The sequence below is a fragment of the Phalacrocorax carbo genome, chromosome 4 (genome assembly GCF_963921805.1).
Source record: "Phalacrocorax carbo chromosome 4, bPhaCar2.1, whole genome shotgun sequence".
In the NCBI taxonomy this organism is placed as follows: domain Eukaryota; kingdom Metazoa; phylum Chordata; class Aves; order Suliformes; family Phalacrocoracidae; genus Phalacrocorax; species Phalacrocorax carbo.
This window is the reverse complement of record NC_087516.1, coordinates 66,488,395-66,504,253: the sequence shown is the minus strand read 5'-3', so window position 1 is coordinate 66,504,253 and position 15,859 is coordinate 66,488,395. Positions and strand designations below refer to the sequence as shown.

The 15,859-nt window shown below is 35.9% G+C and overlaps 1 protein-coding gene across 1 annotated transcript in view; it reads left to right on the top strand.

The window, feature by feature from the left end:
• The window catches only part of TTC29 (tetratricopeptide repeat domain 29), a 137,316-nt gene that overhangs the window by 52,937 nt on the left and 68,520 nt on the right, over positions 1 to 15,859 (top strand). The window contains exon 7 of the mRNA XM_064450298.1: positions 1,917 to 2,002. Within this exon, the coding sequence (XP_064306368.1) occupies positions 1,917 to 2,002 (86 nt within the window). The remainder of the gene's footprint in view (positions 1 to 1,916; positions 2,003 to 15,859) is intronic.

Here is a 15,859-nt window from a genome sequence, read left to right as displayed (position 1 = left end):
ACCCCAATACTGAGAATGCCAATACAATTAATGAGCTGAAGAAGGACATGTTTACCCAAAAACTTCTCCGTCTTTTCCAGCTGCATCTGTTGCTCAAATAAAAGCTTTTAGCTTTTTCTGCAGCTGTTGTATATAATACATGCTTAAGTCACAGCTACAGTAAAACTGCTGCTACTAACATTTACTGTAGTAACTAGAAGGACTGCTGATGAAGTTTCTCGTCAACTTCTTCCCATAGTTAGTGAAAACTGATGGGAATGAAGAGGTTGTCAAAATGGATCTGATGCCTTTCCAAAACTTACTTTAGACAGGCAGATGTTCCAGTGCCCTTACTTCAAATCAATCACTTTCCATAGTCCTGAGACATGTCGTAAATATCACTATGCACAGTAATACTTGCTACTGTTCTCTTTGAATTTAAGCTTTAGAAGTCCCTTTCAGACAAGTTCTCCAGTTCCCATTCCAGAACTATAGCCTTTATCTATGAAGCCCATATTTAATAATTCACTTAAACCCAAACTGGCTCTGGCTGCCACCTGTAACATCCTTTCTGTCCTCTGGACCATCGTCTATGTTTATGTATTTTATGAATTAGGATTAAATATTACCCGCTTCAGACCCTCAGACTGTTCTTACGTGAGGAAAGAAATTTTTTATATCCCTAGCAACTTTTCACTTCTTATTCCTATGTGAAACTGTATTGCTGTATCCTTTTGCCTCATTAAGCCTTTTAAGGGATATTGAATATTGGAAAACACTATCAGGTTTTTGAGTTACAGGCTTTTCATAACTTTATGTAATGTATAAAATGCTATAGGTAGAGCATTACTATGGCCTCAGGAATTATAACATTCAGAGAGTCCCAGAACTACATGTAGGCTTCTGTGAGTTTGGACATAAAGAATTTATTAGCCTGACAATTTTAAGTAGATCATCTCCCTTTTCATTACAACTATATTTAATATGCATTTTACAAAATATCTTGATATGCAGTTATGCTTCAGGTTGATTTTCCACTCGTTATTGTATTTGAGCAGATGGATATTGAACAACAGAAAGACTGGCTTTTTGGCTATTTTTAATATAATTTCATCTACAGTCTTTAATGGACACTCATGTTCTGGAGGGAAACTTTTTAATATAGTGTGATACAGTAAGCATTTATAAAACTGAAATCTATATAAATTTCAGCATTAAATAGATGGTTTTTTATTGAGGGAGCAATACAAAAAGACTGGAAAGCAGTGTTTGTTCGATCACTATTAGTGAGATGAAACCTGGCATGGAAAAGTATGATGCACCTTAGTTAGCAACCTCTTGCACAGAATTTTCTGTGCCTACTGCTTGCAAGTATAAGTTATCCCTTTATTTAGCTATTCTAGCCTACAGTAGCTTTCAAACTAGCCATGAGAGTAAGAAATATGAACCTGGTCTACTGACAGTTCTCTCTTGGTGTTTCACTAAGATTCACATTAGCAAAGTGTATGGGTCAACATGTTTCGCGTTTATATATATTAGGGTGTATTATATATTTGTAGCTCCTTTTATTTTGTATATGAATATATATAGAGAGGCTATATGATTTACTAATGTGCAGACACTGAGTATTATTAAACAATTCATGACAGAGAACATTACAGTGTGTTAAATTGATTGTTCTGCATTCCTTACTGGAAGATATTTTTCTCTGACTTTGTTGAACTTTCTTTCTTTCTTGAACTTTGTTTAAATCCATAGCCTCTATTTTTAATTACCACAATATATTTTTGGAAAAAGATAAATGGCAAGGGTGAGGAAAATGAAAAACTTACTACAGCATTTAATCATTTGTATGTTATTTAAGAACCTTCAAGAACTGTCTGTATTAATGTAATTTTGTTCAGATTACACTGGTAACTGACTTTAATTCTTTTTAGGAGGTGATATGAAGATGGAAGGAGAAGCTGCATATTGCTTAAGTTTAGCATATCATGTTGCTGGGGAACAACAGACAGCATTATCAGTAAGTTTATTTTGAAGTTGCTTTAGCTTTCCCAATGCCTTTCTCTGCCTCCTTGGCATCTTCCTAGGCATTTTGGAGAGCCTTGGCTCACAGAGCTTTCATAACTGTCTCTAGTTCTGTAGACAGGGATCAGTGTGGCTTAAGCAATTATGGTTCCAATAAATGCAGAACTGGTAGAGTCCAAGTTTCCATGCTTCGATCTGTAGAAATAATATAAATTTACAATTCAGGTTATATGTGACTAGCTTTCCTTTTCCTGTATTCATACATATATAAACCAGTTTTTATTTAGTTAGGTTTTTGTATAAAAGACCAGTTTTGCAAACTAGTTTGATATAGCATACCTGTGAGCAATGATAAAAGAGATATCAATTCACAGGTTGAGCTCTTCAATACATCAGGAATTTAGAAGAAATATGAATTGCTTTTGGTATGAAGAGCTGTAGTGCTGATGCAACCCCTTCTGTGATACTTGAGTTCAAGCTCCTCTTCTCATCTTTCCCTTGAGCCTCCCATACATAATAATTCTAAGACAATGAGAATTCTACATGTGGAATCCTAGTCTGGAAGGAGGGTTCCTCTGGTTCATCATAAGTCAGTGTGATGTGATCAAGCATCAACTTGATTTGTCTGTGCCAGTCATCAGAGAAGTCATAACCCTCCATGATTCTCTTAAAAATATTGTGTGGAAAATTGTTTGGATATTTGTCCATGATTACTGAGATTAACCAGCTGGCTATTTAGTATTTCTATTTCTGTTTGTTCCTTTAACTGCAGTGACTCAGTATTTTATTAATGAACATGTTTTATAGAGGTCATCCTTTGTGGTTATTTGGTGAGTGTTTTGGTTCTGTTGGGGTTTTTTGTTGTTTGTTTGTTGGTTTTGTTTTGTTTTTTCAGAAATAGATCAATAGAAGTCACAGAGTTAATTCAGACTGGGTTTCAGTATTGCTTGCTTGGCTTCTACAGTGTAGGAGGGGTTCTGGATTTCTGTCCTGAAATATCCTCTTACATGCTTTTAATGATTTGTGATATGAATTTTTCCAAAAGTTATTGACCATCTTTGTACATGATTCTTCAATGCTGATAGGCCTATCTGAGAACCTCTTCTTGCGTCAGTTGCAGTCAAAGCCAGTAGCTGAATGTAAAAATATTTCAAAATTAAAAAGCTACATATAATTTTATAAAATTATATCTAATAGTTGCAACAGCAATGAGAAGAGGATATTTGGTCTCTTCCAAGAATACAGTATGACATATTAGACTGGGTTTTTTTGTACTGAAGTTTATCTGCATTGGTTTTTGACTGACAAGTGTTCCAGCATTCTTACCCAATCAACTTTTCTGTTAAGTTTCTGGAGTTACAATAAGCTTTATGAATGATGAAGAGCAGCAAGATAAACAAATATGCTAAATAAAGAAGGCTGCATGCATATTTGATCTCTCCATTAGAGGAGAAATTAATTAATGAAAAAGACTGCACACTCCTCGTGATATACAAAGGATCAAACTGCCCTTGAAAGTGTCAAAAATATTAGATGTCCTGGCATTGTTTCCTCAGGATCCATTTTGCTTATATTTTATAGCTACCTCTTTCCTTTCATTGCTTCCTACCAAAAAGTTACAGCAATCATTTGGAAGTTCCATTTTTTTCCTTGTCACGTGCAGAATTACTATTTTTTAAGGAAGATTCTGAAACCTTGACTTTTGTAACATACTACTATTAAAGTATATACATAACAGGTTGTGCCTACTGGTTTTAGTCTTACAAAAACACCTGACAGGTAAGGAAACAATGTGCATTTTTGTTGAAAGGGAAAGAAAGTCTCTGTAATACAAAACATAAATGATAAATCATGTTAAGAGTATAAAATGTTATTTTAACAGTAATGAAAATACCAGTACTTTTCAGGGTAATATATTATAATACAGTGGCATTTCCTAATATAATGGCATTTCCAGTAATAATACATAAGAAACCTTTGAAGCACTCTAATTCAGAAATACAGTGTATTATGAGACTAAGAACAAGGGGTAAAATTTTAGTTCCTTTTGTCCTTTACAGTGACCAAGATAGACAGCAATAAAATATCAGTGGTTGACAGTACTGTTGAGCACAAGTTGTCTTCACTCTCCAATTAGAAATCATTGCCTAAAATTTACCCTTCTGTTCTCAGTTTAATGGCCTCTGTATCCAAGGGGAGCTCAGATGCTTACAGAGATGAAATCATTGCATCCTGTTCCCAGAGGACTGCTGGTTATCATTACACATAAGATGCAGACAATACTGCTAGGAGCCAGTTTGCCTCATGGTAATATGTAGTTCATCACCAGCTTCTGTAGCATGCTAAAGAGGTCTTGCCACACAGCTTGGGACTATTCGGGTGTAGACTCAGGGGTCTCAGCAGTTATTTTCCTGCTTTGCATCAGTTTTCATCTTCTTTATCCTTTTGTGCTGTGGTCCACCTCAGGCAGTCTCCTTCTAGGGGAATCTGAAAGGAGCAGCTGTTACAGATACCATTTCCTCCAATTGTTGCCACTTGGTTCCTTTTGCTGTTCAGCGTGCTACTCCCTCCCCCAACATGCACACACAGTAGCATGCATATAAACTTGTTTCTCTTTCATTCATGTCTTCTAGCAGAGTGGAGAAGCATATGTTCAAAATATTCATTATCTGATGCAGTAATTAAAGGTTGAAATGATTAAGCTGCAGCCTATTATATCAAAAATATGCAGTCACTTTGTATCAAATGAGCTAGTTTTGTTGGAAAAGGTATTTTATTTGCTAGGCACTTGGTGTATAATCTAACAATCTGATTTGGTGTATAATCTGTATAAATTTAATTTTATTTGAGCTATATGATTGATTTCAGTGGACCTACTCAGATGTAAAAACATAAGTGTGTGCAAGTTTAGAAGCCTGAGAACTAATTGTGTTCAATAGCAGTGTGGTATGTTCATATTATTTTTCAAATCATCTGGTTTATAATCAAGCCTAATGGCTTTTCCACAAAATATGACACAAAATATTAATAGTTCACATCATATAGATTTTATCTTAAACATCATGTATTTTGTCAGGGAGAGTTCTCCATTTGAAGTAAAAGTTACTGTTTACTTCTTTTTCTTCAGACTTGTACAAGCTAGGTATTCAGTGAAACACTTCTATGTCATTAGAAACCTTGCATAAAGTATTGTAATTTAATGCTTGATGTGGGAATTTTTTTTAAACTGAGCTTTCAAGAATGCTTCAAAGAGTTGGGCATCAAGGGTTTCCTCTCAATTACAGTTGCATCCCAAATCATCAGGAAAATTCCAGTCCTCATCCCTTGTCTGAGCATTAGTTTTTTCTAAGTGCTCCTTTATTTTGGATGTTGAATCCTGTCTTTCAGATATGTTACATATTTAAATAATAGAGGCAGCATTCATGAGTACTGAGACTCGTGCCAAAATAAATGTGGTAATTTATGACATAATGCTATGTGCATGAATGGTCAGAATTACAATATACAAGCCACAGGCATAAAATTATCAAGAAAATTTATGAATTTACAAAGACATCTTCACATTTGAAATGACCCTATTGAAGTAATCAGAAGGTATTTATGACCATAAAGTTAATTTCTGACAAAGTCTGTGTCAAAACAACCGAAAACTTTGTCCCAACTCATGCAGCTAGAGAGATTATAAGTAAATGTATCTGGGATGCAGATATTCTGAAGTTAGTATGCACGATACATTTTATCTAATTATATCTATGATATCTAATTATATAGGTTATGCCCATATGTGTGTACAAATTTGGTGAATCAAAGAGGATCTTAACAAGTAAAAGAAATCTGAAAGGTGGACTGAATGCTGTCCTCTTTTCTCCCAAATATTGTGAAAGGTAGTTGAGAAGAATGAGCATCATTCCTTTGAGATTTGCTTACTGTTGTAGTGCTTTCCTAGAAGGCTGAACTTCAAGACACTTTTCTGTCAATGGTGTCTGGGTAGACGACTGAGTTTAGGTTTAAGCTTTCATTACTGTTACTACAAAAAGAAATGCTTAAATGGAGACTCGCAAAACACATCAAAAGATGCTATTCAATGGAGACTGTTTCAAACTTCCTTCTTTTAAATCAACCAGATTGTCCTTTATTCATCCTTAAGTGATATTTAGCCATTAGTGATGAAGCGTAACATTTTCAGCTTAGCAAATGGTGTTACATGCTTGAAAATACATTTTAGCATACCAGTTTAAGAAAAGGTCTTATAATTCCCAGAGGCTTCACTTTTATTGAAGTGATTTTTAAATTGTTCTTAAAACTCTACTCATATAGAAATTTTGTATTTTTTGTATCTGAGGAATAAAAAAACCAGACAAAACTCTGAGTTATCTTTGAAGATAGGCACTTCTGATTGATCTTGACACTGACAATGGATTATGTACAGGGAAAGGTTTTCTTCTTGAAGGTCTAGAATTAGTGAGCCAATTCTGAAATTGATTAAATTTCATGCTTCTGAAAGGTCCCACTGCTGCTAGGCATTCATGAAGTTAGTACAAACAAAATTATGTGAGAACAATTAGTACTGGTAGTGAACTTTGCCCAGGCAAAATATACTGACTCAAATACTGATGGAATTAAGAAATTAGAAATTATTTGTGTTGATAATCTCAAAGAAGACATGAAACTTCAGGAAAGATGTGACTGTCTGATCAACTTTTTGTTGTTGTTAATTTAGTGCTTAATTCTTCAGGTGAAAGAAAGATCTAACTTTTTATTTGGATATGAGAGTTGACAGTCTCTTAGTGAAGGAAGGATTTCTTCTGTTGGTTTTAGATAATTATTTTCCTATCTTAGCCAGTTTCTTGAAAACCTCAGGAAAAAAAAAAAAAAAACACACCAAGAAAAATGTTCTGAGTAGCCCTGAGGTGTAATGGTGCTGTTTTCCTTCAGTACTTCTCTGTGTACCACACAGATTTGCACCTTGGTGATATGGTGTCCACTACAATTGCCTTGAAACGTGGTATCATTTTGGTTTTGAGTCTGTGGTTCAAATTGCATTTTGCTTGGTTAATGGCATCAGAATAACTCCCCTCAGTAAACTGGATTTTTGTCAGGATAAATGTGCCACAAGAATACCCTTTGTAAGAAAACACTCCTAAATGCAGTCCTGCTGCAGAATTACAGTAGTCAAATTAAACAAAAATTATAGAGCATAAGAAACAAAAAGTATTACCGATATAAAAACAATCTATTACTTCATGTCAAGCCAATCAGATTATCAGATTTCCGTGTTTTCCCATAGCAAGAATGAAAATAAATGCAGTAGTAACTTGTTGATATCAACCTTACTCTTCAGGAGTCTCATGTTCCATAAGACTGGCTAACAAAACATCATAAATGGGTGGACTTTCATCTCCTCCGTTATAATTCTGAATTTATTCATACATCCCAAACGAGCAAGACAACTGCAGTAAGCTGCAGATTTGACTGCATGTTCTATAAATCTATAGCACCTTTTCAGAATTTTAGGACTATTTGACCACTGATGTTCTCAGGAATATGAATACGAGTTGGTGACAAAAAGTTAAAAAACCCAGTTTTGGGGCTATGCGTGGAGGACATTGTTTTGTTTGCAGGTTTGTTTTTAATTCCCAGACAGTATGAAAGTTGCCTGGTTTATATATATATTTACAAGGTTTATGTAGCCTTACCTAAAACATTTATATTAGACATCCTGAATTTAGAAGTCATGCCATTTAACATCTCAAATATGGTTTCCCAAACTTCGGATTGTGTTTTTGTAAGATTTTGACTCAGGATATCTATTCCAAAATGACAAGTTCTATCACCTTATAAACTCCCTCTCTCTCACCCTCTCTCTCACCCTCTCTCTCACCCTCTCTCTCACCCTCTCTCTCACCCTCTCTCTCACCCTCTCTCTCACCCTCTCTCTCACCCTCTCTCTCACCCTCTCTCTCACCCTCTCTCTCACCCTCTGTAAGAGTTTGCAAAAGAACTGGAGGGGGCTATAGTGCAACATTAATAAGAATATTTACATGCTTCTGCATTAATAATAACAATAGATATCCTAAGATCAAGAGAATTATTTGTATGACTCTGAATTGTTTCCATGAAATTGTTGCTAGCTGTTATGTTTTAACTCAAAAGCAGCAAATTGTCCCTCACTGGAGGCTTGCTTAGCTCTAATATGTTGAAACATCAAGGACAAAGCCATAAAAATGCCTTAACCTGCTCTGCAAGGGAATAAAAATATCTTTGCATCTATTATATATATAATATATATATAAAGATATAAAAATACCTTTGCATCTATTTTTCACCAAGGCGTGGATGGTATAGCACTTGGCAATCATGGAGCCTTCGCTCTGGCCCTACCTTTTCTGATATATCTGATACAGCTGATGGGATGGAACAATCTCTGCTAGCCTTTGCTAGGTATGGCCAGTGGAGGTGGCTCTTCTTTATGCTTTCCCAGGCAAGGTAGAAGACAGATTGTGACCACAGCTAGTGTGTTCTGTTTCATGGGATATAAGGTTACAGTTAGTCCGCTTGCCCTGTCTGAGGTTTCTAAAACTCTAACAACTGCCTTCTGTCAGTTAAAAGATGTGATTTAGGCAGACATTTTCTACTTACTGTATTGTAACTTTTTTTTTAGAGTAGCTAATAAAATATGGGGGTGTGTGGGTGTTTAAATAACTGCTGATATACAAGTTTCCACTCATTTCGTTCCCACAGGCTAGGAACAAAAAAGACAAAGCAGTACAGCTGTATGCTACAGAGGTTATTTACTTTATGGACTTTAGACTATATTGGATTTCTAGCTTAGGTGTACTAAACCTTGGAACCTCAATGCTGTACATAACTGAGAGAAAGAGATAGTCACAGCATGTCTGAGTTCGTAGCTTATATTATCTGAGAAACAATAGCGTGAGAGATCTTAAGAACTGTCAGTAGTATGTCCATTAGTGAAACTGCACATACTATACCCAGGGCTGTAGCAAAAGGCTGAAAAACTGTGTAAGAAATTTTCTAATTCCATTAGATAATATACTTAGGGAAGTCAGGGTTTTTATGCATTTTGAGAAATGAAACATTTGTACCCACACTGTACCAACTCAGGAATTTAGTACTTAAATGCAAATATATTCATAATCTGGGAGAGTTTGTTTTCCTTTGTACAGTTTAGTTCAAATGAAGAGGGTTTAAAAAGAATTCTATAAAGTAAGGCTTTTAAAATTAGATTGGTTTCTCAAATTGGTATAGTTCAAGCTACAGCAATTTACTTATTTAATATGTGTTTAAATTTCAATTCAGTTATTCCCATTGCCTTCAAGGGGACAGCTCATATATTCAGGTGTAAGCAAATGCTTAACAGCTTTGCTTGATCAGAGCCATCGATGGCTGAATTGGAGAATGGGAGGTCTTGATTCAGGCATCAGATCTTAAGGAATTTAAAATTCATCCTTTGATAGATAAATAACCTGAGAAGTTAAAACACTGAAGCATGCCAGTATAAAACCTAGAGCTTGCTGCTTCATTGCTAGAAGCAATTTGTTTTGCTGTTTTGCTTTCAGCTTATGTATTATTTCAGAGCTGATCAAAAGAATTGGTAGCAAAGTGTGAAATAAATTGTACTTCTAAATAAATCGATTTAACATTCCTTGGTGCTTTAAGTGATTTTAGTAATATTAATATTTAAAATATTTCTGTCTGAAATCTTTTTATGACTACGTATAGCAATAATGGCCACCATTTCATTCTGCTGTTTTTCATATTAGAATATTACACAGTAAACATTGCAAAAATACTATCTTAGCACTGAAATGAATGCAAAAGATTTCAAGTGTCTATTTGCATGTAAATGACTCAAGTTTTATTCAGTCAATAAAAACAGTCTATTAATCCTTTTACTACATTTCTTACATGGGTTGAAACTTAAAGAATATGCGGTTTTCAGCTGAATGAGAACTTTTCCTTAACTTCCATACAGGTATGCAGAAAAACAGTGGGTTTTATCAGACTTATATTGGTTGTATACCTTCCTAGTTTATCTCTGCAGTTTTTCCCATTGTGTTATGCAAATTTAAGGGTTGGTTTGTTTGCTTTTAGCTAGGAAAACTTTGTGTAATTAAAAATATCTGTTCGCAGGTGGACTAAAGATATTAATAAGCATGAAGCAGAATATTTATAGGTGCTTTGTCTAAGAAGTAATGAGCATTTAAGCACACACATGCAAATAGTATGATATTAATGTCTTAGGAGGCTACAGCAATCTGACAGCCAGGTACATTCATGTAGACACAACAGCATGATAAAAGCAGTCCAGACATCTGGATCACAGTGCTGCTATACAAAGACATTTCTGAACAATTCACATTATTGCACTTACCCAAATTTCCAGTCTTGTCCACCCCTTTCTTCTTGTTTCTTTCTCCGCCTCTGCCTTTGTCTTTTATGTACTTGCGGAATCTCATTTTTCCTTTACAAGTCACCTCCATCTGCTTATGTGTCAGAGTGGCCCTTGTGCCACACATCACATTGAGGAGTTCTCAAGATGAAGGGCTGTATTCACATCACTACTTCTGTCTCAGCACTGTTTCATGCTTGTCACTGCTCAGCACTCAGCGCCACACTGCCTTGTTTTGTCAATAACCATTTATTTGTTGCTGGAATAGTAGCAACCATTACATCTGACCTCCCTGTTTCATCAATTATGGATAGATTATTGGATGTGAACATCTGCAAAAGCTTGCTGTTGAACTTACCTCCTGGCTGGGATTAGATAAAGTATTAAACTGTTGTTTATTGTCAGGCCAAAACTCTACTGGGAAGCCAGGGAATTCCAAGACTAGCAGACGCCCATCAGCAAGCACCAAAAATTGTTTAGTATTGCCACTGTTTCCCATAAGATCGTAGCCATTTATTATTTACACTTATTACTAGTTGTTATAACATACTTGATAAAAGCTCTTGGCAGGCACAGTGTTTTCAGCTATTGTCACATCTGTCAGGATGGAAGGGCTACATAAACTGTTTTTTCCTCTTATATTGCTGTTAAAGGGTAACAGATGAAGCTTCTTCACTCCAGACTGTTAAGCTATACTTTATTTTGAAGAAATACGTCAACAATGGCTGGTTTGGAAAACATTACATTCCCATACTAAATAAAGATTGCAACAGCCTTCACTAGATTAATGTCTCTTGCAGTAAAGATTTCAAATTGTACAATAATAATGAACTAAAATACCTGGTTTTGACATTTGTGTAGGTTTTTGCTCTGAAGGACCTGGCTGATATTTTTTTAACTTTTTATTTGTTTTAATAGTTTTAATGAGGTATAGTAAATAATAAAATGACGACTGCATTCCTACAAAGTCGTAGGTGTAGAGAATCAGAATTAATATAATTGTTAGTGGCACAGAAGGCCAGAATTAATAACAGTAATATGGAAGCTAATACAGAAGAAATAAGAAGGATGGGAAGAAAAGTTAACATTTATTTAATCATCTGTACATTTCATCTCTTTTAAGTTTCCTATGCAGCAAAATGAAACATACAGGGTGAACTTCTGACTGTGTGGAAGCCAACAGAAATTTGAAATGTTTCTGGGGAAAGGAACTTTTTCGATTAGTTACTTGTATTTACATATCCATTTAGATTATCTAAATATCATGCAAAGCATACAAGACTTGATACAGGCAAAAAACCCTAGGTCTTGTCTTGGTAGACTGTTAAGGAACAAGTGAAATGTTTGTCTTCCCTTCTCTAATCCTTCAAGCAGGTGCAGACACAGGTAACCTGAAGCATGTATTGCCATGCAAGCTTATAGAGCATCAAGGTAAACATTGCACTTGATAGCCAAGTATAACAGGGGAGGGAAGAGTGTGGACTGGATGAAGCAGTTACCCCTTAGGGAAGAGTGACAACCATGCCAACACCTTAGTGATAGGCATGTCTTAGCAAGAGCCTGTGGAAGGTCTTGAATAAGGGTGCTCCACTGTGATGTTTGACTTTGCCAGACTTCTGGGTGGATTCTTCTACATCCCTCTCCATCCTCCTGTCCCTGATTCCCTTGCCCCAACATGCATGCTTATGCTATGCATTAACCAAATACCCACATTAAAGTCCCTGGAATAGCATTTCTGGAACAGACTAGGTTGGCCCATTCCAGACAAATTATTTCTGTCTCTGCAGGAACAGCAACAAAGTTTTTACATTTCTGGTTTAATTTTTTTCCATGTACTTATCAAAACAATGTAGTCCAGAGTAATTGGATGTAGCTAAGGGCAAGGAGTTAGCATTCACATTTACAGAATATGATTTGGTGAGTTTAAGTTGTGGGAAAAGAGAGAACTAACAGTTCTGGCAGATCACAGACTGCTCTTTCTTTCCTCAGCGTGGCACCCGGTTTCAGTATCCCTTAATAGGGAGCATGGAGACAGAACATTATACTGCCTCTACCCTGGATGCTCACTATGACTCAATACATTTAGCATTTAATAAGATGTGGCCTGCCATTAATTTGATATTGGTGTATTATTCTCCTGGGATCAATGAGCTCTGCTCATTGTAATCAGTACATTGCATGAACTATACAATATTCTTACTGTTGTCCAACCTCACTGATGCTGTGTTTTGGCCAAAATAAGAATACATCTAGGTTTGTATTGTGAAGCTCCTCTTTGACCTTACTTGGGATGGCCACAGGTGTGTAGCCACTTAAATTATGGTAATAAAGACTGCACTTCCTAGGCATTTTTAAATATACGTTTCTTGGGTAGCTATGGGAGAAACTTCACTGAACTGCAAAATGCCTATGCATATGGTTCTATTGTTTTTTTATTTTCACTGGACTGTATGGAAGTGATTATTTAGTGACTGTCAGAGCTATGTGTTTTTTCTGAAAGTATTTAAGAGGACTAAGTGGTATGAGGCTAGTAGTCTCACTCAGTTGTATTGTCTGTCTACCAACACCTATTGTTGGCTCCAGAAGAATATTGTCAGATGCTGCTAGCTAGGCTGGGCCTTAGCCTGTTACTGCAGCACCTGTCAGAAATCATTAGCTGGTGATCTCTTTGACTAATGTTCCAGCTGATTGTCTGATTCATGTTCAAGATCTGTAAATGAGGCAGAAGCATCTTTACTGCTCACCAGCTGTGAAACGGCTAAACGCAGCTAGATTTTCAGAAATCAAAATAAATGTATTTCCAATAAAGTTTGACAACAATATCAAGCGCAAAGCTGAGAGCAGAACTATGTTCCTGTGTTTTTTAAAGTTACGGTATTATAAATCAATATTATCCCATCTTGTTTTTGTCAGAGGAATGTATTTTACCAAATAATGAAATACTGCTAGTAGCATTAATCTTGTGTTGAGTTGGATAGACATTCTTTATTCAACATAAATTCATACCTTCGATTTTTACTCTTTTGTCCATTATCCCCAGATGTATCAATGTTCAGCACAGCCTATGTCTTTTTGTCTGAGTCCTCAGTGTATGCCAATGAGGTGTGTACATGTTTTTATGTACGTATGAAGAAGTACAGGTGTGACAACAATGAAAAATAAAGGGTGGGATTTTGAGGAGGGGGAGTCCTTGGGGAGGAGCTGATGATGTATCTGTTTTATATTAATGGAATAACCCCAGGAGGGTCACACTGGCATAATGCTGAGATAACAGAGAAGCAAATCTGGGCCTGAGACCTAATATTTTTCTTGGCAAAGGAGGTAAACATGAAAATCACCGCTATCTAGAGAATTAGTGAATAGCAAGAGCTATACCACAAATAGGCTCTAGTTTGAGGATTTAAGTAGAGCTTGTTACTTTACTTTATTTTTACACTGTGACTAATTGTAGCCACGGTAGACTTGCAAAGACCCGGTAAAAGAGTTGAGTTTGTAAATAGATGCTCCCACAGTAGCTATCCTCCTTCCAGGTGCACCTGCATCCAGCTTTTAGTGCTAAGCAAGAAAATGAGGGAAACTGTACAATGCTTCCTGAATATTTTCTTTTTATTATTTCTATTTTGGAGCTATAAAAACTACACCGGGGAGTGGGGGTTATACATACACCAAAATAATAGTGGATGGCATGTGGGACAGTCAGCTGTAATGTAGAAGACAAAGCTGACATCTTCACCCTGCCACCTTCCTACATCCTCCATGAATGAGGAAAAAGTGATTGAAACCCAGTGTATTAGACTTTGATTTTAATTTTGGGGTTTTTTTTTGTTTGTTGGTTTGGTTTTTTAACCAGTATTTCCACTGCAGACCCACAGAAGTAGAAAGTTTGAGCCAGTCAGTGTGCTTGGTCACATAGAGTGAAAAATAAATTCATGACCAGAATCAGTGCAGTTTTTATAATTTTTATTTTGTTAAACTTACCTTACACTTTTCTTTTTAGAGGTAGAAAGAACTGTACATTATTCTAATCTGTTCAACTGCATATACAATGACCTTTTTCCACTAGTTGCTCAGAGTATCAAGCTCTCCTTGAAACAGGATGGAAATTTTATAATGGAGCCTAGCATGATCAGGATAAATCTATTGCAACAGTTTCCTTCCGCAGAACTCTTTGTACATAGCAAATTTAAAAAATAAAAGCTGCCGCCGCCACCACCAAAAAAACCAAGACGTTTTGCCCCTTAAGTAACTCTAAATCTCTGAAAACTTTGAGTTTTGAGAAGGAAATTCAGCCATATCTATGTAATGCCCAAACCCACTCTTTTTAGTGTACATTTCCAGTATAGATTCTTATGCAGTCTCATTCAATATCTCTTTACACAATATTATATACTTTTATTTACATTTAACATGAAGAAAATAACCTTACAGCCACTTCAGAAACTTTTATTTAGAAAATAACCTAGATGACATTTTAATGCACAATATTTACCATAGAATGCTGAAGCAGAAGCATGTTACCTTAATAAGAAGACTTTTGTTCTGTTGTCCAAAACAATTTTTCCATCTTTTTTGCTTGTGTAATGACAGTTGTATTCACTAAGACTACAAATACAGCAAAACTGCACATTTGTGTAGTTTTCATCATTAATTATTGACGTGTTCCACCTCTTCCTTGGATGTCACTGTCCTCTGCACAGATTGGCCAAAATATATATAAAAGACCCATTTCTGGCTATACTTCTGTCTCAGGGTAGAATAACTTTCATGGGAGCCTATAAATTCCATTAGATCCAAATGATACACGTTCCCAATATTTATCCGCTTGTCAGAGAGCTAAGAAATGGGCATGGCTTGGCCATGCCCACTCAATACTCTCTTGCCACATGTATGTCTTCTCTTACACGGTATTCATAGGAACCCAGTTAGATGGACTGGTATTTGTATCCCATGAAAATCAACAGAAGAGTTTTCATGTCCATTTATTGTTTTCAATCTGCTTACAGGTTCTGGCAGACATCACTGTGTCAATTCCGCTTGATTTGCCAGCATGCAAGCTTTATAATTTTTCATTTTAAATGGAAATTAAATGTGCTGTAGTTGCAGGAAACTTTGGGTGAAATCCTCTAATACTTACATGTTGATCTAGCTTTTTTTGCTGCCCTACCTCCTTTTCTTTTTCTACCCTGAATGTAAGGCATGCACCATAGATGAGGAGGCTCCACTTCCTCCACATAAATGGACACTGGGCAATTGTAGCATACAGGGGCACTACACAGCTCCTTTCCATCAAGAATGTGTCCCTTTCTGTGTCCCTACATAATACCTGAAGCTGAAAGAGTTAAGAGAAATATGGACATAAAGAATATATTTTCTATTGCAATTTATTAAGATTTCCTCCCTTTCATGTAGATGATTTAATTATCATTATTTCATTATTCT